Source organism: Myotis lucifugus, unplaced genomic scaffold (assembly GCF_000147115.1).
Source record: "Myotis lucifugus unplaced genomic scaffold, Myoluc2.0 scaffold_492, whole genome shotgun sequence".
Lineage (NCBI taxonomy): Eukaryota > Metazoa > Chordata > Mammalia > Chiroptera > Vespertilionidae > Myotis > Myotis lucifugus.
The window spans coordinates 335,195-358,439 of record NW_005871540.1 but is presented as its reverse complement, the minus strand read 5'-3'; the positions used below and the strand labels follow the sequence as shown (position 1 = coordinate 358,439).

The 23,245-nt window shown below is 38.1% G+C and overlaps 1 protein-coding gene across 1 annotated transcript; it reads right to left on the bottom strand.

The window, feature by feature from the left end:
* Positions 1-203: 203 nt before the first annotated feature.
* LOC102418822 (transmembrane protease serine 11B) lies at positions 204-22,720 on the bottom strand. The gene is made up of 10 exons (XM_023744850.1): positions 22,704-22,720; positions 13,890-14,008; positions 12,144-12,259; positions 11,992-12,059; positions 10,281-10,441; positions 6,021-6,059; positions 5,022-5,199; positions 1,612-1,871; positions 1,114-1,256; positions 204-365 (listed from the first exon to the last, which is right to left on the bottom strand). The coding sequence occupies exons 1-10, from the start codon at positions 22,718-22,720 to the stop codon at positions 204-206; spliced, it is 1,263 nt and encodes a 420-aa protein (XP_023600618.1).
* Between the last annotated feature and the right edge of the window lie 525 nt (positions 22,721-23,245).

Sequence of the window (23,245 nt, the reverse complement as noted above, 5' to 3'; positions counted from 1 at the left end):
TTTTCTTAGTGTTTTCTCTATTAGTTAATAGAGGAAATAAATGGATAGTGTTTTAGGTATAATAAAATATTGATAAAGACATCTATGTATTTATATATAAGAAAATGACTGGTATACCAAACAGTCAAAAGAAAAAGATTTTGAAGCAAAAGATAAGAAACCCAGCAGTTGTCTTTATGTTCCATTCCAAAGTTACTTTTCTTTCAGAGTCCAGTCTTGGAGGTAATCCAATCACGATAAGCAGTCACTCGAGTATAGACACCTGGCTTATTCTTTTTAGCACATCCATCACCCCAGCTTACTATTCCAACAAGGTGCCAGATATTTCTAGAGTCAGGGTAAACTAGTGGTCCACCAGAATCATTCTAGAAAAAAAAGGGGGAGAGGGGAGAATATTTCTTATCCTGTACAAGAATTTCCTTTTACCTCTCTTCTGGAGTTATCAATAGTCCCCCAGCATTAAAAACAATCCTCCCTTTTTAGGCTTAGAAACTCTGGAACTCTTGGGCTTTTCAATAGTGTGGTGATGGGGAGGGGGTGGAGTGGAGAAGGGCATACAAGAGATAAATGGTGATGGAAAATATGAAATAAAATAAAAATAAACAAAACCCAGGGAAACTCCAGACCAGAATCTATTGTCTACAGCTGCCAAATGCTGGATTGGACAGACTAGAAATTGACTTTATAATGAGTCCAGCCTTGACTCTGGAGAAAGCGACTCAGTTGCTCTGTGAAGCCTGTGAGGAATGGGTGCTGTGTGCACATGCTAGATCTCCTGCTGCATCTCTGGATAAGGAGGAGGCGGCATTGTAGATCTGCAGATTGCCCAGGAAATTGGGCCAAATCTATTTTATTGCCTTGTAGGTATTATCACCTGTGTGGATTCCTAGACTGAAAACTCCATGAGGGCAGGGATTGTGTTCACCACTGCATCCTCAACATCTAGGCTGGTGGCTGGTATATAAATGGGGGCAATCAATACTTGTTTTATGGATTGAAATAAGAAGGTACATTGTAGAAATCATTAACCCAGAAAAACATTTTGTGATAATAAAAACTGCCACTTAATTAGTACTTTGGGAGAAAATGATTTGATGACGTATCTGGACGTACCTGACAGGCATCAGTTTTTCCTGACATAAATCCAGCACATAGCATGTTATCGGTCACTAAGCCAGATAATGCATGTGGAGCATTGCAAACTTTGTTATCGATAATCTTCACCAAGGCCTCTTGAAGGATATTTGGAAAGGGACCTAAAGGCAACAAATTCTATATATTAAGGGAATCTTAATTTTGCTTGTTGAGATAAAGAATATCTATAAAATAAAGCAGAGTCTTTTGGTGACCAGGAGCCAGGCCAGTCCCAGGCTAGATTGGTCTCTCTCCGATGTTTATGATAGCTGTCTGCCTCACACAATTCCAATTTTCCCAATTCTCATTCCCAGAGATATTTTAGAAATTGAAGATAATGACAAATGCTGGTTCCAGCACTTGGTTTTCTTTTCAGTATATTTACTAATAGGTTAATTTCATGAGAGAATGATTGATTGGATGATCATTTAAATAATTATTCCCACGAAGCTATTATGTTTTTACAGAAAAACTTACCATTCATATAAAGTGTTCCCCATCCTGTAACTACAACACTGTCATTGTCTGCGAGCTTCATTTTGGCTTCAGGAAGACAAATTTTACGGACATACTTTGAGAAAGAGACTTCTTTAGCAAGCTGCACCAGGGCAATGTCATTGTGGACCCCAGGCCCGCTAAAATTTTCATGAGAAATAATGCTTTGGACTTTCTGTGTCAGATATGGTTTATTTAATAAAGTTCCAAAGTTGACGGTCCAATCTTTTGAATTGTTTTTCCTGAAAGACACAATTCAACGAAAATACATTCAACTTCTGTGCCACAACACTGTTCCTAGTGGTCAGTGTAAGGCATGAGATTCCCATATAACACTGTGAATCACTTAAATTTTTATTTTTTTTAAATGTCTTTGATTTGCAGATGTTATAAATGCTGTAGTCACATAAAAATACTGCTAAGGACTATTAGAGCTGTCAGCCTTCTGCAAATCATCCTAATTACAGTCACTGATGTCTCCTCCTTGTACTTCAGCCCATTTACGTTCTGAACATTTCACTTAGGTCAGAATCATCCTAGCAGCCTCAGTGCATGGGGTCCAGAATCACTCACTGCCAAACAGCCTGGATTTCTACAGCCATTGGAGGCTCTGGCATCTGCATACATAAGAAAAATGCCACTGTTCTCACCCAATCATTCTATTATGTTTACCAAGTCAATGCATTTTTGCTTCTAATTTAGATTTTATGACCCATTTCTCAAGTTCTCACTGAAACTCTTCCTCAGTTTAGGGCCTAATATCTTGTTTAACTATTTTCAGTTTCCCTCAAAAGATTAGGTACTTAGTGTATTTTTGTTGCTGTTGTAAGGTTTCAAGACCTTCATGTAACAGTGACACTCTTCAATCCTGCTACTACTCTGAAACCTTCTGGGACTCCATATGCTTCACAGCTATGTTTGAAACTTCATTTCCTTAGACTCAGCCCAGGCTCCACCTCCAGAGATTTATATTTAAAGGTTTAGTGTGATGCTTAAGGATCTACACTTTTGAAAAGTCTCCATGGTCCATAGTCCATGAACTATTGTTTGAAAATCATATCAGAAGGACAAATCCTATGAACATGCTTTGTAAGAAAGTTAAATAAGTAAGCATCTTGTCATTTAGAGATGTCCCCAATCAATACAAATTTTCTAATTGTATATATATACATATATACATTATATATATATCGCCAGTGTCCATGACAACCAGGACGACCGGTCACCATGAGGTGCATTGAGCACCTCTCGGTTGCTCCCCCTGGCCCACAAGCAGTGGCTCTTGTGGTGTGGTGTGGCAGGGCAAGGCCCGGGACTCAGGCAGCCTTGAGCCACAGTGGCTGCAAGGCCCGGGGCTCAGGCCTTGCACTGCAGCCACCAGCAGCGGCAGCAGCGGCAGTAGGGTGATGGGGGCAACGCCTTCCCCTGATCTGCTGGGTTGCCTCCTGTAGAGGGAGGCCAGATTCGTGGGGACCGGGCCTAAGCCATCAGTAGGACATCTCCTGAGGGCTCCCGGACTGTGAGAGGGGTCAGGCCGGACTGAGGGATCGCTCCCAGTGCACGAGTTTTTATGCACCAGGCCTCTAATATTTTCTAATGCTTTATTTCACAAAATCCTCTCTACTTCAAGTTACTCTTTTTGTTTGCTATCCACAGAATATGACTTGTGTTATCCCATCTCCACACATTTGAAGAAGACTGTTTTCTCAGCCAAATACACATATTATTCTTTTCCATACACTCACCCTTATCAATCAATTCTTATATCTATAGGAGCCAGATCAAATTTTATATCTTCACTAGAGGCCTGGTACATGGATTTGTGCACCGGTAGGGTCCCTCAGCCTGGCCTGCGCCCTCTCGCAATTCAGGACCCCTCAGGGTTGGACTGCCAGTTTCGGCCTGATCCTCGCAGGCCAGGTGGGGATCAGGCCAAAACTGGCAGTTCAATATTCCTCAAGGGATGTAGTAGTGCGTGAAGCGGCAGGTGACTGGGGAAGAGCCTGAGCCCGGACCGGGCGCTACACCACTCCTGCTCATCCCGGCCTCACTGCACCTGCTGCCGCTGCAGCTCAGTAAGCTTGCTGAGCGGCACTCCTGCTGTGGGAGCACACTGACCACCAGGGGGCAGCTTCTGTGTTGAGCATCTGCTCCCTGGTGGTAAGTGTGCGTCATAGCGACTGGTCAACCATTTAACTGGTAGACCAGTTGAACAGTCGACCGGTTGCTTAGGGTTATATATATACTAGAGGCCCAGTGCACAGATTCGTGCACCAGTGGGGTCCCTCGGCCTGGCCTGTGCCCTCTCACAATCTGGGACCCCCCTGCTGGCCAGGCCAAGGGACCCCACAACGGGCCTCTAGTATGCATATAAGATCTTTGGTTGCCCTGACCTGTTTGGCTCAGTGGATAGAGCGTCGGCCTGTGGACTGAAGGGTCCCGGGTTCGATTCCGGTCATGGGCATGTACTTTGGTTGCGGGCACATCCCCGGTGGGGGGTGTGCAGGAGGCAGCTGATTGATGTTTCTAACTCTCTATCCTTCTCCCTTCCTCTCTGTAAAAAATCAATAAAATATATTTTTTTTAAAAAAAGATCTTTGGTTAATCTCTTCCCACCCTCCCCCCTCCCTCCTTCCCTCTGAGATTCGTCAGTCTGTTCCATATTTCCATGCCTGTGTGTTGAGCATCTGCTCCCTGGTGGTCAGTGCGTGTCATAGCTACCGGTTGGATGGTGAGACAGTCGCTTAGGCTTTTATATAGATAGATGATAGATAGATAGATGATAGATAGATAGATAGATAGATAGATAGATAGATAGATAGATAGATATCTCAGTTGGATATACTGTCTTTATTCATCAAACTTCCATAGCTCTTACTCATATTGTAGACAAGACATTTACTATGCTCCATGGTCTTATGCCCTGAATATATCACATTTAAAATTTTTTAACTAGATTGTAAAACCCTCCAGAGCAAAAATAAGGGGAAAAGTAACTGGAGTCAGACATACCAGAGTTCACATTCAATTTCTGATATTTAAAAGCTATATGATGTTGGCCAATTTATGTCACTACTTCTGAACCCCAATTTTCTCATCTTTAAATAAGTTTAATTATACCTTTTGTGCAGAATTATTGTTATGATGAAATAAAATAATGTAAGTAAAGTACTTGCTGTCAGGCCAAAGTAGCTCTTTGGGAAATGAGAATTGTTTCCATTCACTTTTTCTTTCTTTATCAAATTTAAATAACCCTGCTTCCCTTTAATTTTGCAGGTACTTATAAATGTATATGGCCTTGATGAATGTTCACACATTTAGTTTAACCCCCACAAACTACCAAAAATATGCCAGCACCCAGAATCCTATGTAGAGTCAGACTTTCTACTTACTGAGTAAAGCAGTGAGCTGCAGATAGTAGCCACCTGCTGCTGATCAGAGATGCTCCGCAGTTGTGTTGGCCCTTCCACTGCATACTTGCCTGCCAAGGCCATGCCCCTGTCTGGGCATCTCCCCCATTCACGATTCGGTTGCCTGCTCTGATATTATTGACCAGTTGTCTCCCACAACCTGAAGAAAGGATTTATTTATACAAAGCAGGTATCTTTGATAATGCTTTGTAAGATATGTATCTTAAAACATGACTTGAAATCCTTTAGCGATTGTCCAGCATCTCCTAAGTAATGCTGTTTCTTTCCTGGAATGGGCTGTTAGCACAGTACCCACTCCATCTTGGTTTGGGTGACTTTTACATATTCTCTTTTCCAGTCTCAAGCATCCTTCAACCACTGACTTTTATTGCATCTATTTGTTATCATTCTCATTTCTCCAAGAAACTTTCCAACTTTTTGAAAGTAGAGACTTTGTTTCATTAATGTCTGCATCTTACATTGCATATCCAGTGCTACTTATAAGGCCCCATATGGACAACAGATACTCCAAAAATATTCATTAAATACATGAATGCAGGGTTAATTCTTGGGGGCAACATGATACTCTAAAGATAATTTATTTAAAAGGCACAGAACTGTTTTTTCATCAATAATGAATATATTTGATACAGCCTAGTTGTTTATTTTCTTATTATCCTAAGTTGTCCTTTTTTCCTTCAATCTTTCTTATTTTAACTTACTCAGAATGATATTCTTAACTCATAATTCAACTCTTTGGAATCAGTTTTTATTTCATCCTCTTGGACAAATGTTTACAAAGTTAAAATTCATATGCCAGTGTTGTTCAAAAAGAAATTCCAGATATATATCTAATATGTCCAATAATTTCAAAAGACTACTATGGATTTCCATGTGATGTACTTCAAGATCCTTTTTAGGGAAAAAAATGGAGAAATGTTTGTGAATGTGTTAAATTTACAATAAAGTTTCTAGACTTACATTTGTTGGTAAGCATTTCGGCATCAGTCTTGCTGATTTCTGAAATTTAAAAGACATAAAATTGATAAAATATCACTGAGCAATTATCTTAGATCTAAGGACATAAAGACTAAGTTTTCCACCCCAATTATGACCAACATTTAAATATTCAGAATGTTTCATGTATTATCAGCCCCTCTCACTCTTACTTGTTATATTTTGACCATCTCTTCACATCTCTACCAGGCATAGGAAAAGGGAAAAGGAAATAAAAAACAAAGCTCTCAATTTTATAACAGTTGTAAAATATTTAGTGCAGTAAAAAGCAGACATTCTTACTAAAAAAGGAACTGGGCATTATCTTTAAAATTCTTTCTTTATGATCATTCTTATTACTCTGAAATACTCAGAATTATCTATATTATAAAGAAAAAGGTCCAATTAAAATTATATTTTACTAGAGGGAGAAACCAAGATGGCGGCATAGGTAAACACCTGAAATTGCTGCCTCGCACAACCACTTCAAAACTACAACTAAAAGACAAAACAGACATAATCTAGAACCACAGGAAGGCTGACTGAATGGAAATTCTACAACTAGAAGGAAAGAGAAAAGCACACTGAGACTCAGGAGGTGCGGAAGTAAAGTGCAAAGGTATGCAGCTGGGTCAGAGAAACCCAGAACTTCCAAAAGAAGGCCCAAGGCCCCACAGCAGCTTGCATTGCTTCACAGCTGGGCCTCATCTGGGCACCTCCAAACCCCAAACAAGGCAGAGGAATCTGCAGATCTCTCTGTGGCTCCTGCTGGGTAGCCTCAGGCAGAGGCTAAATTAGCACCTCCTTAGAGATCCAAGAGCCAGTGTACCCAGTGGTCAGAGTGGGACCATCCAGATTACAACTCCTCAGATCCATACGGGACACACTTAGGGGGCAGACTCAGTGAGCACCAAAGCCCCACTGAAGCAAGTCTTGCCCCATAAGGGTGTCTTCAGCACAGAAGTTCTCCCACTGTAGACACAGCTGATTCTCACAGACAATTGGCCTGGAGGTCAATTCCTCCAGTGATACCAACAACAATCAAGGTTTAACTACAACAATACTGTGCACACAGCCCACAAAGGGGTATACCTAGAGCTCCTAGCTCAGGTAACTGGGGAGGCTGAGCCACTGGGCCCTATAGGACACCTAGCACAGAAAGCCACTCTATCAACACAGGGAAGCATAAAAAATGCAGAGACAAAGAAACAGATCACAAATGACAGAAATGGAGGAAAGCAAACGACTGGATATAGAGTTCAAAACCACGGTTATAAGGTTTTTCAAGAACTTTCTAGAAACCGCCGATAAATTTAGTAAGACCTTCAAAGATATGAAAAAGGACCAACTAGAAATTAAGCGTACACTGACTGAAATAAAGAATATTATACAGACTTCCAACAGCAGACTAGAGGATCGCAAGAATCAAGTCAATGATCTGAAATACGAAGAAGCAAAAAATACCCAACCAGAAAAGCAAAAAGAAAAAAGAATCCAAAAATATCAAGATAGTGTAAGGAGCCTCTGGGACAACTTCAAGCGTACCAACATCCAAATTATAGGAGTGCCAGAAGATGAGAGAGAGCAAGATATTGAAAACCTATTTGAAGAAATAATGACAGAAAACTTCCCCTACCTGGTGAAAGAAATAGACTTCCAAGTCCAGGAAGCGCAGAGAACCCCAAGCAAAAGGAATCCAAAGAGGACCACACCATGACACATCATAATTAAAATGCCAAGGGCAAAAGACAAAGAGAGAATCTTAAAAGCAGCAAGAGAAAAAAAGTCAGTTACCTACAAGGGAGTACCCATACGATTGTCAGCTGATTTCTCAACAGAAACTATGCAGGCCAGAAAGGAGTGGCAAGAAATATTCAAAGTGATGAATAGCAAGAACCTACAACCAAGATTACTTTATCCAGCAAAGCTATCATTCAGAATTGAAGGTCAGACAAAGAGCTTCACTGATAAGAAAAAGCTAAAGGAGTTCATCACCACCAAACCAGTATTATATGAAATGCTGAAAGGTATTCTTTAAGAAGAGGAAGAAGAAGAAAAAGGTAAAGATGAAAATTATGAACAACAAATACATATCTATCAATAAGTGAATCTAAAAATCAAGTGAATAAAAAATCTGATGAACAGAGTAAACTGGCGAATATAATAGAATCAGGGCATAGAAAGGGAGTGGACTGACAATCTTGGGGGGGAAAGGGGTGTGGGAGGTGTGGGAAGAGACTGTACAAAAATCGTACACCTATGGATGAGGACAGTGGGGGGGTAAGGGCAGAGGGTGGGATGGGAACTGGGTGGAGGGGAGCTATGGGGGAAAAAAGAGGAACAACTGTAATAATCTGAGCAATAAAAATTTATTAAAAAATAAAATAAAATAAATAAAAAATAAAAATGAACAAAAGAGAAAAAAATTATATTTTACTAGAGATGAATTCGTGCACCAGACCTCTAGTATGCATATAAGATCTTTTTTTAATCCTGCCCTCCCCCAATCCCCTTCCCTCTGAGATCCATCAGTCTGTTTCATGTTTCCATGCCTGTGGTTTCCACTTCTTCATTGAGCGTCTGCCCCCTGGTGGTCAGTGTGCATCATAGCTACCGGCCAGTCAGCCAGTTGCTTAGGCTTTTATATATATAAACTAGAGGCCTGGATTCGTGCACGGGTAGGGTCCCTCAGCCTGGCCTGCACCCTTTCTCAATCGAGGACCCCTTGGGGATGTAGTAGTGTCGAAGTGGCAGGCGGCTGGGGAGGAGCCCCAGCGGGGCTGGGCACAGCTCTGCTGCTGCTCATCCCAGCCCCACTGTGCCTGCCACCACCGCCACTCGGTAGCACTGCTGCGGAGGCGGGAGAGGCTCCCACCACCACAGTTGCGCTCACCAGCCATGAGCCTAGCTTCTGGCTGAGTGGTGCTCTCGCTGTGGAGCACACTGACCACCAGGGGGCAGCTCTTGGGTTGAGCTTCTGCCCTCTGGTGGTCAGTGTGCATTATAGTGACCGGTTGATCGGTCATCCTGGCCATTCCAGTCGTTCAGTCATAACTATCACTGGATCGGTCTTGTTCTTTGGGATCATCTCATTACTAAGACCAGGGGTCCTCAAACTTTTTAAACAGGGGCCAGTTCACTGTCCCTCAGACCTTTGGAGGGCCGGACTATAGTTTGAAAAAAAACTATGAACAAATTCCTATGCACACAGCGGCGGCAAAAACACCCGGCGGGCCGGATAAATGTTTTCGGCGGGCCACATGTGGCCCGCGGGCCGTAGTTTGAGGACCCCTGACTAAGACTAAATTCTGAAATTTTAAGAATATAACTTTTCAGGTCTCTTTTCCATTGGGAAGAGACTTAAGAGAGAAAGAGAAGAGTAGGGAACTAAAGGAAGGCACACCAGACAGTGCTGACTGGATTCCTGGGGCACAGGAGTAGTAGCTAGTGCAGCTATCTTTCCCAACATCTACCCACAGAGAATTGTATCGCTCCTTTGAGAAGTTCTAGTTTAAACTCACTTCTCATCAGTGGCCCATTGGTGGTAGAATCAGTATTCTGAGTGAAAGGAGCTGTAATAAGCAGCTGTCAGCCTTCATAGCCTTCAAGGACACTCAGATCAACTGTTAGTCTGGAAGAACCACAAAACTGGACTCTGTAACCACATGCTTATCACCTAACAGGCCCTCAAACAATACAAGTGAGAGTTTCAAAACCTTTACAGGACATTGAAGTCTTTACAAACTTCACTTTCTGTATTGGGGCAAATTCCTATCATTTTCTTCCCTTGTTTTCTAGGGAATTAGTGCAGACAAAATTTTTTTTCTTTAATACTATTATTCCCATTCTTCCTCAAGAAGCAACAAAAACTCCCTATTCCATCTTCATTCTTACCATTACAGTCTTTACACTGAATGATTAAAAAAATCTTAAATCTGTTTCCTGTAATGGGATCCTGACAAGAGTACAGGGTAGGGGGGAACAATGCTTCAATTAGGTCCCTTCACTGCCTTTTCAGACATTGACAATAAACCCTTCCAAACTTGCACGCTACCGTTTAACTTCATTTCAATCACTCTTCATGGTACAGATTTATCGTGGGGTAAAAGTAGAAGTGCCAGACTTTGGGAAGCATATTTTTTCTAAACAAATTCCAGAAACTCTTGCCTTTTTTTTTCTCGTATCCTTTTTCTTTAATAGTCCATAAGCCCAGGTAATGGAAAGTAATGGAAATAAATGAAATACCCGTAAGTTTAATGGAAGCTGGAACTGCATTCCAGGTCGCCATGTTGTCTTTCAACAGCTGAAGTAAGACAGCTTTGATTGCAGGCTTCATGATCCCCCTCTTTGCTGGAGGAAACTTGAATGTCAGCTGAAGCTGCACACTTGAACCATTGGGAAAAGGGCTAGAAACAGCAGAAATGTTCTAGTTGTTGCTTCTTGATTTTTTAGATGTTTTGTGAACACATTGAACTTCCCACATTTTAATTACCATATTTTCTTTACATATATTAGAGAACAATACATAGAAATTCTTCTAGTTTGTTTAAAGTGCGAGGGTCCCAAAAAATATTCTAATGGGTTCAGAGGTATGGTGTATGGAGGAAGATGTGAACCACAAACTAGAAATCAGAATACAGGGTGGGACAAAAGTAGGTTTACAGTTGTTCATATGGAAAATAATACGATAATTAATAAATAATTATACGATAATAAGCCCTGTATTTCACCTACTCACAACTGTGAACCTATTTTTGCCCCACGCTGTATTTTAAACACATCAGAGAAACTGAGTACCAGCCAATAAATGATTAACATGAGATTTTATTATAACACAGTAAAGAACCATGTACTCATATAGGTGCTTTCTAAAAACTTAAATTTAGATTAAGAGGTAAGTGAGAGCTTAATGTCAAACTGGGAAGCATTCAAAAGATAGCTTCTAAAATATATTCAAGAGCCAGTACTAAGCTCCTTTTTATAGTTTCTTATACATATCTACCCCATGAGAAATCTGTACCATGAGAAATCTCAGAAAGATAGCTCTAAAGCATGAAGAAAATCTCCATTATTTATACTTTCAGTACATTCTTTAATTAATCAGAAAAGGAAATTAATTCATTTGGAAGACTTTCAAACCAAAAGCCATGTTAATCACAATTTTAAAAAAAACAACACTATATTTTCAAATAATTATGGTCAATGGAAGAGCTTTGAAGGTTTTTGTTTGTCTGTAGGAAAGTTGTTTGGTTGTTTGGCATTTGGTCATCTGGATTTTTTTGTTTGTTTTGTTTTGGAAGTTCAGAAATCTCTGGAATAGATATTGACAATTACCAAAATACAAGTGCTGTCTACATCCCCTATGCTACATGCTACCCTCCTCCCTGCACTACTTCCCCCACCCTCAAATACACTTCAAAGACATATTTAGACAAATGCTCTCTTAAATGATTCACTTTGCTCCACAGTTATTACAGTAATGGTAATACTAAAGAGACCAAAAGGAGATTATTTTAGGAAAGGCATGCCAGATGGATATGCATAAAAGGAAAGGTGGCTCATATATAGATAGCAAAACAATAAAGTTGGAATCCTTGTTTTCCATAGAGTTATAATTATCTTTTATCATAGAAGTCAGTTAGACCTGATTGTCACAAACAACCTTGTAATTCCCCTTTAGGTATAAGATTACAGATTTGTACAGAACAGTTCCTACTGTGAACAGAAATTTATTAAATACAATGATACCTTAATTTATGGACAACTCTTCCTTCCTTCCTTCCTTCCTTCCTTCCTTCCTTCCTTCCTTCCTTCCTTCCTTCCTTCCTTCCTTTTTTCTTTCTCCTTTCTTCTCTCTCTCTTTTTCTCTCTTACGTTGTTATTATATAAAACCAGAGCTAATGTTACATATCACCTACATCCCTTTCCATAATATCCTAAATAAATTGGCACTTACAGAAGTTTGATGACCTGAGAGTTGACATATTCTTTATATATGCTAGAATTTTGAAATCCATCAAGCATCTGTCAGGAGAAAAAATAAAAGAGCCACCATGTCTATTTTAATCAAATTTATAATGAAATTAATAAAATAAATCACCGACTTACCTTAGTCTCAATATCTTTGCTCAGACCTTTGCTAACTTGTGAGGCTGCATTTTCACAGCTATCATTGTATGTGACTCCAGAAATATGAAAATCCCCTTGGTAATGGTAAATCTTTCCTGTGAAATAGAGAAATACTCAAAGAATTTTAAAGTAGAAATTGACCTCAAGTCCCTCCATATCTTTATGTCAAAAATAATATTCAACCTAATTTTAGAAATAATCATAGGGGTGGATAAAAGAAGAGGAGGGAAATTAATATTCATGTATGCTAGAAATAGCAACTACCCAGCATTCATAAAGTGATCCCCCTCCTTTCTTCATAAGATATAGATATCACTGTCCCTCAGAATCCTCCTCAAAGCATTAATATTGGCAGCTAATAGCAATTTACCCGAGTATGCACTAGAGATGCAATGTATTTTTCATGTGTAATCTAAATTCTTAAGCTTAGTGATTACTCAGTTAATCTTTCTAAATACCTGTGATACAAGAAACATCTCCCTTCGCTTTCTGACTTATCTATACTCACTTTCACCCTTTCTTATGCCCCATTGACTATTGGCCTTCTTTCCATGCCTTGAAGTCATTCCTTTAGGACTTCATGCTGCCTTTGCACTTCCCTATAACATCCGATGGCTGGTGCCTAGCATATGTCATGGGTCTCACATTCCCCATTTCTTCCTATCCCCAAATGTAAAGTGCTTCACCTGATATAGTAGGCCACCATAATTTAAAACATGACAAGCCTACAGGTAGCTCTTCCAGGTCATATATGTACTTTCAAAAATAGGAACTAATAGGAAATGGTACCATATTTTGATTAGGGATAAGCCATTCACATATTTCAAGAACAGCTGTGCTTTTGGGCAACCTTAAAAAGCACCACATAGTCTCCAAGCACTGCTAATAGACTTTGAAAAATGTGATCACCTGAGCTGTAATAATTCATTGTCATGGAAGTCAGAAATAGTTCAACCTAAAATTAAAATTAGTTTCCTTTTTTTATAGCTTCCTCTATTTTTTCTTATAGCAACCAGTACATATGAAAAGCAAATGCCAGTTTCTGCCTAAGAAGTTATCTAAGGTCATTCTGAAAAGAGTAAAATATGTAAAGTTGGATAAACTAGTTCAACTTGTTAAATAAAAGGTGACACAAATTGGCTGTCACCCAGCATATCCCTCTGGAATATTTTTCACTAATAACAAAGACTAGATTACAAAAAATAAACTCCAAAGACCCTTTTTTAACTACCATTTCATAATTTTAATCTGTAACATTTTTCACAAAACAGAACAGCAAATAACTAGAATCTTTAACACTGTTGCATTCAGTATGCTGAACTTGAGTATTTGCGGCTGGACAGATTAATCTGTCAATACCAGAACTGAGCCAAGAAGAGTAGGGATCTCTACAGTTTGAGGTATATTTACTGAAAGACATAACAACTCAACTACAGGCCTACTACACAAGTTCCTTTATTTACAGTGAATATTAGCATCAAATATTGAATATTTCAATCTTGCCGTATTCCCATAGTTGATGATATAATGTATACAGTGGATCAAAGAGGCATCTAATTCAAAAGGTTTTTATAAATTTCATGGAAAAGTGTTATGTTGAAATGAAATACTAATAAATAATAAATTTTACCAAAAGAAATTTAATATTTATGTTGTTTCTTGACAATTCCTAAGTAAAAGGAGATTTAGTAATAAGGGTGAAAATTGAAAATAGTTAATACTGACCGACTGCCAGAAAATGAACAAGGAGACCAATAGTTATTCCCACGATTGCCGCCACTCCAAGAAAAGCAAGGATTGTCAAATATAGTGGCCAAGATCTTCTCTGGGATGATATGCCTGACCTATGAAAGGAGAAAAATGGCTCAAATCAGATAATAGACATTCTAAATCTACCTGTCTTTCCTCCAACTCATACAACATGATTTATAATATATGGATTAGGTCTGATTGTATGTTTCTAAACTATAGCCACATCATGAATAAGGATGTATGTAGATTTATAAACAAATACATAATATAACCATTTATAAGTTTTAATTAAATGTGGAAGGAAACATCATGATGTCAACTGCAGTTATCCCTGTTATGAGATCATGGATAGATATTTTTCTTTTTTGTCTACTTTAACTTTATTTTCTAGTATTTCTACAAATATTTAATATTTGGCAGATTAAATATTCCCTATGACTATGAGCATCTTTCTTTTTGTTCTAATGCCTGAAGAACCAACTGAATTTTAGATAGAGGAGATTTTGTGGGGGTTACACTTTTTTAAAACACTACCTTAAGCCACAACTGTGTAACTCCACCTGTCTTATTTCCTCTCTGCTCTGTTCTCTATTCTTAATCCTTCCTCTTCCTTATATTGATGACTTGCTAATTCATGTTTACAAGAATCATAATCTCTTCAGAGAAACTCCCCACTGCAAGTAAGCTTTCATACTGAAATTCTATTGTTTAATCTCATACTCGGAGCAAAATGCTATTCTGGCACAGTCTCTTATACTAAATGAATCACATTTTAAAGAAATATACAATTAAAGTAATTAATAACAATATTTTTAATCCTACTAATATCTGAGAATATGTTATTTTAATGAGTAGAAATTCACTGTGATAGTAAGATCTCGAATTTATTTTGGATTAGCTAGTAGAGTGTTAGTTTAGTCTTTCTGAGAAACATATATCAGTTTGAGGAACTCAAAACATGTAGCCTAAATGGTGATTCTTAAGTTGCTGAGATGGTTTCTATAAAAATAATCACTACATAACATCTTATAAAATGTTTTTCTATGAAAGCTCTATTAGATGCTCTGGAATGCCCTTTTAGATGTTCTAAAGAAAACAGATTGTTGACTATATTACCAATATGGCTCCCCCCATTATGGATTTCTTTCTGTCATAAACAATTAAGAAGAGTCTTTGATATCTGAAAGATCACAGTAGTTTATGATTTATTCAACCCTTCCTTCAGTAAATGTGATGCATGGACTTTAAGAATTGATTATTATTTTGAATAATAACAGAAACCATTAAAATGATGTTCTAAATACCAAAAAATTTCCATTCATGGAACAGTTTACTCCTTTGTCTGCCAAATTAATTTTAGGCATAGATTTTTTTCTTTTTTAATGTAGGGATTTGTATTCCAAGATGAACCCCACATTAAATAAAGAGAATAAGTTAAAAATTAATCTTCAATGAATTTAACCAACTTCATATACTTAACTGGACTACCATTGCCTCAATTTTGGATTGAATCTACTTCAAGTAAAGGCTCATTGCTATTCTGACATAATCAACCATTCACCTTAATCAAATTACAATAATAATATTCATACAAGTAGTAGTAGATACATTATTCAATTTTAAACCATCAATCTCACTATAATTTACCCCATAGTCCATACCAGGTATAGTTTTCTAGATTAGATTTCCTTATAACCATATTCTGATATTGCATTATCAGTTTGACTGCAAAGCATAATGAACTAGTTTTCACTTATTAGACCTTCAGTTACACACCATTTGAATAGATGCACCTAAGTTGTTATATAGTGACGAGAGTTAGCACAAGATTCCAGTGCAAAATTTCCCAAATTTTATAAAGATAAACCTTTTATTTTCATTTATTTATTTATTTATTTATTTATTTATTTATTGTTATAGACGACTTTAAATCACTAAAGAAAGTTTTGAATAAGGAACAGAGAAATTAATGATCAAATGAGTTGAATGGCCTCCTCTTCCAACTTTCTCCTGGAACTCTACAAAAACAGAATACCCTAGAAAGGAATCTCATTTAAATATTTATGAAGTTTTGAGGACCCCCAGAAGTTTGCCAGATACTAATTCATGATGTGTATTGTAAAATACATTATTCCAAAAATCTATAAAGACATTCATAGTTTTAAATTATTTATATAAAAACATTTTTATATTATAAAGTTTATTTCAATTCTGTTACTAGAGAACAAAAATGAAAGTGTTCTTATGGGTAGTTATTAAAAAAAGTGAGCAAAACTTTGCTGCAATCTGATTCTTTTTTCCAACTTTCTGAAACTTTCCTAGAGACTTTACAAGGCCTTTAGACCTCAGAAACAATAGCATGTTTGTTGACAGTGACCAGAAAAAAATCTGAACTATAGAAAGCAACCAATTAGCAAAGAGTTAGAAGATACCTTGTTACTGGTTAGGTTTCACAGACTTAATTTCCCAAATAAATCCTATTTACCTGTACATTATATCCTGATTGTTGCGGTGGTGTCAGGGACAATGGTGGTGACGATGATGGCAATGATGATAATGGTAACAAAAATAAGAATCTTCTTGTGTAGCTCTAAAGGTGATCGACGTGTCACAGGTTTATGTGCTACATCCAGTGTTGGTTGGTTCGTTTTTATGGGCTGGGTGAAATGTAAAGAACAAATAAAATGAAACTTGTCTGATCAGGGTTAAAGACTGTCATATTTCTATAGTTTCAAGATAGGAGTCATCCAGGGAATGACAAACTTCCTTGACTTGGCCATTTAGAAAAAATAATAATAGCCTAGTCTTAGATTAGTCACCTAAAAGTTACACCCAAGGAGTAGCTTTGTGGTAAATTGGCATAATCCTAAATCGGTTTGACCAATTCCATTCTAGTGTTTTCTTCCTCAATTCAAACCAACTACAACTTCATAGAAGTTTCTGACAAATGACTTTGCACAAGGCATGAATTTCAGTATAACTAATATTGCCATTATTCTGATGTAAATGAATTTCTATTTTGTTATGGTTTGCATTTGCTTTTCCCTAATTATCATTGAGAATAATGATCATGTCACATACTGTAATATCATGGGAGGGTGCAGGTGGAGAGGAGGCTGGTTTTCTCTTCTGAGATGCCTGTTCATAAATTTAGCTTATTTTTTTCTATTGGTTGTTGATGTTTTCTTACGGATAAATGTGAATTTTCTATAATATACTCAATATTGTGGTTCTGCGTGTAAGGTGCTTGGAAGTCCCCTCTCTTCCCTAACAAGTACAAAGTTCAATCAACCACATTCCCACAATAAATATTAAAGTAAAATTTCTTTGGGCTCCTCCCTGGGGGAGGAAAAAGGAGCCATTCTGAAATATTACAGAGCACTCTATTCTTTTTAACAAGGCCTGCCCTCAGGAGTAACTAATTATCCAGAACCTAACCTTCTGGGGTATTATCAGAGCCCTTCTGACCTGGAAAAAGGAAATACCCAATTTCAGACCATTCAGCCATCCTCTTCCACCCTCGAGCAGGGTAAAAAACTGAGAAATACTTGTGAAGCCTACAGTCCAGAGGCAGAGGTTCACTAAAAAACTGGACCTAACCATAGGCTATAGAACGCTTCCTGGGAAGTGTTGCTAAGTCCTATTGATAGCAGTTCCTTTGACCTGCTACATCATGTTCAGTTGTAAAGAAAAATTACCAGGCATACCAAAGGCCAAAAACACAATTTGAGGAGAGAGAGCAGTCATCAGAACCATACACACCAGGGATATTGGAATTATCACACCAGGAATTTAAAACAACTATGATTAATATGCTAATGGATAAACTAGACAGCATGCAAGAACATGTAAGAAATATGAACACTTGGGTTGCGGGAAACGAGTTAAGTCGGCTCGCGTGAATTGCGCGTACTCCGCGGGAGCCGTCTTTAACTCGGTTCATATAGATTTGCGGTGGAGTGCGGGAAACGTGTAAACTCGGGCCGATTGTAACTGCGTATTACCAAATACTTCATTTCAATCGAACCCATACTTCAAAAGATATAGGCATTTTAACGCGCCATCTTATATTTTGGCGGGAAATTCACCCGACACCGAAGTGTGAACAAAAGGATGAAAATCTTCCAAAAGAACCATAGAAATGCTGGAGATACAAAACTAACAGCACTGGAGAATGCCTTTGAAGAGACATAAAGATCTTCTGTGTGCCCTAACTGATTTGGCTCAGTGGATAGAGTGTCAGCCTGTGGACTGAAAGGTCCCAGGTTCGATTCTGGTCAAGGGCATGTACCTTGGTTGCAGGCACATCCCCAGTAGGGAGTGTGCAAGAAATCAATGTTTCTCTCTCATCGATGTTTCTAACTCTCTATCCCTCTCCCTTCCTCTCTGTAAAAAATGAATAAAATATATTTTTAAAAAAGATCTTCTGTGTGTAGGTACCTAACAACAGTGACCATCTACCTGACACAAAACTGATAAAACTGCAAGGAAAAATAGATGAATTCGTTATCATAGTTGGAGACTTCAATACCCCTTGTGGGAACCACGTCAGAGTTCCCGGATAGTCAAGGCTAATTAGAGTTTGGAGGCCTCAATGATAGTATTCTGGATGGCCAAGGCCACTCTAAACATGGGAATCTTAATCAGAAATATCCAAGGACTACACAGCTGCAAGGCCACAGCGATCTCACAGTATGCTCTGCCCTTCTATAGCCAAATGATTGATGTCATTGTTGGCAACTAGCCTCCTTTGTCTAAATAGATATAATACATGTAATCAACCACTGTGCTGAGAGAGAAGCTCAGAGGTAGTTTGTATGTGAGGCTACAGAGACCAGCTAGTGTGCTGGGCAGGGGAGAGAGAAGCTGCTGAGCCAGATAACTCAGGTGCCACTACTATGTGAGGTAGTGAGTCTAGGAGGCAGTGTGAGGCTGCTCAGATAATAACTGTGGGTACAGATACTACTGTGTGGGAAGAACATGTATTTACCAGCCAGTGTGTGGCTGCCTATATGGGATTGCTGTGAAGAACTGTCCTAATAGCTATATGACCACTGGCTTCTGCAATAAAGACTCATTCTTATACACCCACAACTTCTCATGGCTTCTCCGTCTAAGACCCAGCCTCCAAGAAGGTCCAGTCCCTAGGCAGAGGGGCTCGGCCCAACAGTTAGTGCAATGGGAAGGGTCTGAGAAGGAACCTGCCCAGATAGTTGATATAGTCTAACAGAAGTCAGGAGAATATATGGACTCAGAGCAGAGCTCTGGCTAGGCTCTGGCTGAGTTTCTGACACTCCTCTGTCAGAAATGGACAGATCCAGCAAGCAGAAAGTCAGTAACAGCTTTAGTTGAACTCAACATCATCAATCAACTGAAAATAATTGACATCTATTGACTACTTCGTTTAACAACAGTAGAATACAGATTTTCTCAATCTCACATGAAATATTCACCAGAATAAACCACATTCTGGGCCATAAAACACATCTCAACAAATTTTAAAGAATGGAAGTCCACTCTCATAATAAAAAGACAACTGGAAATACCAAATTACCTGGGGATTAAACCTATTTCTAAATAATACATGGGAGAAAGAGTAATCTCAAGAGAAATTTAAAATATTTTAACTAAATAAAAACAGAAACACAATTTATCAAAATTTGTTGAATGCTGTGAAAGCAGTGCTCAGAAGGAAATGTAGAGCACTGAATGCATATATTAGAAAAAAAGAAAAATCTCAAATCAGTAATCCAAGTTTCCATGTTAGGAATCTAGAAAAAGAAGAACAAGATAAATCCAAAGTAAGCTAAAGAAAAGAAATAATTAGAAGTAGAGCAGAATTCAATAAAATTAAAAATAGGAAATAATAGAGAAAAGCAATTAAACCAAAAAGATGGTTCTTTGAAAAGAGCAATAAAATCAGTAAACCTCTAGCCAGTCTAAGAAAAAAGAGAGGATACATATTACTAATATTAGAAATGAAAGAAGGAACATCACTACAAGTCCCATGGACATTAATAGAATAATAAATGAATACTATCAACAACTCTATTCCCACAAATTTAATAATCTTGATGAAATGGACCAATTCCTTGAAAGGCATAATCTACCAAAATTTACACAAGAAGAAATTATATATATATATATATATATATATATATATATATATATATATGCATATATATATTTACTAGAGGCTTGGTGTATGAAATTTGTACACAGATAGGGTCCCTAGGCCTGGCAAGCAATCAGGGCCGATCTGTGGGGCGACTGGTGGAGCGACTGAGGGACCCTGCTGGCACCCGCCTTGGCCGGCCTGGGGCCTGCGGGCTGGGGGTAGCTCCTGCATTAAGCATCTGCCCCCTGGTGGTCAGTGCACATCATAGCGACAGGTCATTCTGCTGTTCAGTTGATTTGGTTATTAGGCTATTATTATATAGGATAGAAAAATCTTCTAATAATTAAAAACTAGTAGATTCTACCAAACATTTAAGGGGGAGATGAATGCCGAAACCGATTTGGCTCAGTGGATAGAGTGTTGGCCTGCGGACTGAAGGGTCCCAGGTTCGATTCCGGTCAAGGGCATGTACCTGGGTTGCGGGCACATCCCCAGTAGGAGATGTGCAGGAGGCAGCTGATCGATGTTTCTCTCTCATCGATGTTTCTAGCTCTCTATCTCTTTCCCTTCCTCTCTGTAACAAAAAAAAAAAGGGGGGGGGGGAGATGATACCAATTCTCTACAATCTCCTTCATAGGGTAGAAGCAGAGAAAATACTTCTAATTCATTCAATGAGGCTAACATTTGAAAATTATAGGCCAATATCTCTCATGAACATAGAAGCAAAAATTCTCAAAAAAAATATTAGCAAACTGATTTAAAAAGGTATATAGACCACAACCAACTGGGATTTATCCCAGATATGCAAGACTCGTTCAACATTCAAATCAGTTCATGCAGTTCATCATATTAACAGACTAAGAAAGAAAAATTGCATCATTAGTTCACCATCACTTCACTATATACACTGGATATTAACCAATTTTGTTCACCTATTTAATAATTATTTATTCCCAGTGTGCAACTTGATGTTTTGTTATTTAATGAAGCCTTTTCATGCATAGAGCATTTTAAAAGTAAACCAATTCTTGAAAGACACAACATTGAATACTACCAAACATTTTAGAGAGAAATTATAAAAATTCTCTACAATTTCTTTCAAAGGATGGAAGCAGAGGGAATACTTCCTAACTAATTCTATGAGACCAGGATTACTCTAATACCAACACTAAACAAAGGTATTAAAAGAAAACTACAGACCACTATTTCTCATAAACTTTGATGAACAAATCCTCAACAAAATATTTTTTAAAATAAAAATACTTAATAGTCTAACATATTACACTAAGAACCATAAAATATTAACAAATATTTCCCACCTTTATTTCTTCAAAATATTATCCTATCTTTATCTAAAATTAAATTTTATTTTTTTATATTTAGGTTTTGCTGCTATTATTCAGGTCTGGTTATAAACCATTTCTTTTTGTGTCAAGATAAGTTAAAGAGCCCTAGCCTGTTTGGCTCAGTGGATAGAGAGTCAGCCTGTGGAACCAATCAATGTGTTTCTCTCACATTGATGTTTCTCTCTGTCTTTCCCTCTCTCTTCTACTCTCTCTGAAAAAGATCAGTGATTAACAAAATAAATAAATAAGTAAAAAAAAGAAAATGTATTTTTTTAAAAGATAAGTTGAAAGTACAGATTATTTGTTAACACAAATAGAGTACCTACCTATCAAATAATCAAACTGAGATGAATTTAACATGACTCTCCTCTGTCATAAGCTGCACATCCTATATAATAAAAGCATAATATGCTAAGTGTCCAATTGTCCGGTCAGCCATTCAACCAATCAAAGCGTAATATGTTAATGACTAGAGGCCCAATGCATGAAATTTGTGCAAGGGGCCCGGCCCTCACAGCCCCAGCTGCCTCAGCCCTTGTAGCCCCAACTTCATCCGGAAGGTCACCTGGAAGGTTGTCCAGATGGTCGTTCCGCTATTCAGCTATTCAGTCGATTTACATATTACCCTTTTATTATTATCGGTATATTATTATAGATATACTAAGGCCACTCAACCACTTGCTATGATGTGCACTGACCACCGGGGGCAGATGCTTCAACTGGTAGGTTAGCTTACTGCTGGGATCTGGCCAATCAGGACTGAACAAGACGGGCCAGACACACCCTGGAGCCCTCCGGTGGTCCCTCCTTGGTTGGCCAACCTCCCGCATCCCTCCTGGCCCTGATCATGCACCGGTGGAGCCCCTTGTCCTGGCCTGCACACTCTTGCAATCCAGGCTGAGTGACCCCCACCTGAGTGCACGAATTTTGTGTACCGGGCCTCTAGTTTCATATATTGTTTCATCTCAACTTTAAAAGTAAAAAAAAAAAAAAATTATTTTAAGCTGCCATTAGGAATCTGAATTCCTAGGCTTATATTAATACCAAAATCCTATCTCTTTTGAGATAATTTTAGTGGAAAAAGTAGAACCCGCATACACAGTTAGATAAGAAATACTATTTCATACAATCCATATCTTAGTTTTCATCAATTTTTGTTTCTTTTTTTTTTTCTTCAAAAATCTGTATAAATTCAGAATTTCTTTTGTTTTTGAAAGAAAGTCTCTATCTCACTTTTGCAAAAGAAATTTAAATAAAATTGAATTGATTTTATCATTTCTAATTTTCTAAACACTCCTTGACTTTTACCATACTCCTTCTTACCTGTTAAAGTAGACCATTTTGGGAGAAAGTAGTTGTATATTTTTCTCCTGTCCTGACATTTTTATAAATCATTAATTTTTAATTATATTTTTCTTTTTTTATAATTCTATATATTATTTTATTATTTTACATAAATTTTAATTTGAGAACTTAATTTAATAATATTTTACCTTCCTTTTAGCATTACTTCCTTTTTACATTACTTTTAATATATTTTTATTGATTTTTTACAGAGAGGAAGGGAGAGGGATAGAGAGTTAGAAACATCGATGCGAGAGCAACATCGATCAGCTGCCTCCTGCACACTCCCTACTGGGGATGTGCCCACAACCAAGGTACATGCCCTTGACCGGAATCGAACCTGGGACTCTTGAGTCCACAGGCTGACGCCCTACCCACTGAGCCAAACCGGTTAGCGCCTTTTTGCATTACTTTTAAAAGATTATCTCAGGAACTAAAAATATACATTGTTATCACATTCTACTTATATAACACTTCAAGATTTTACCCTTCACTTTTCAGCCATGTTGCAGCCTACATCT

Bases quoted from the DNA above. Each gene is read 5' to 3' on its own strand.
- LOC102418822 (XM_023744850.1), bottom strand. The intron at 10,442-11,991 runs GTAAGTGCCAAT...TGCTGTTTCTAG, and splicing joins TCTCAGGTCATCAAACTTCT to CCCTTTTCCCAATGGTTCAA. The intron at 1,872-5,021 runs GTAAGTAGAAAG...TGTGTCTTTCAG, and splicing joins GCAGCTCACTGCTTTACTCA to GAAAAACAATTCAAAAGATT.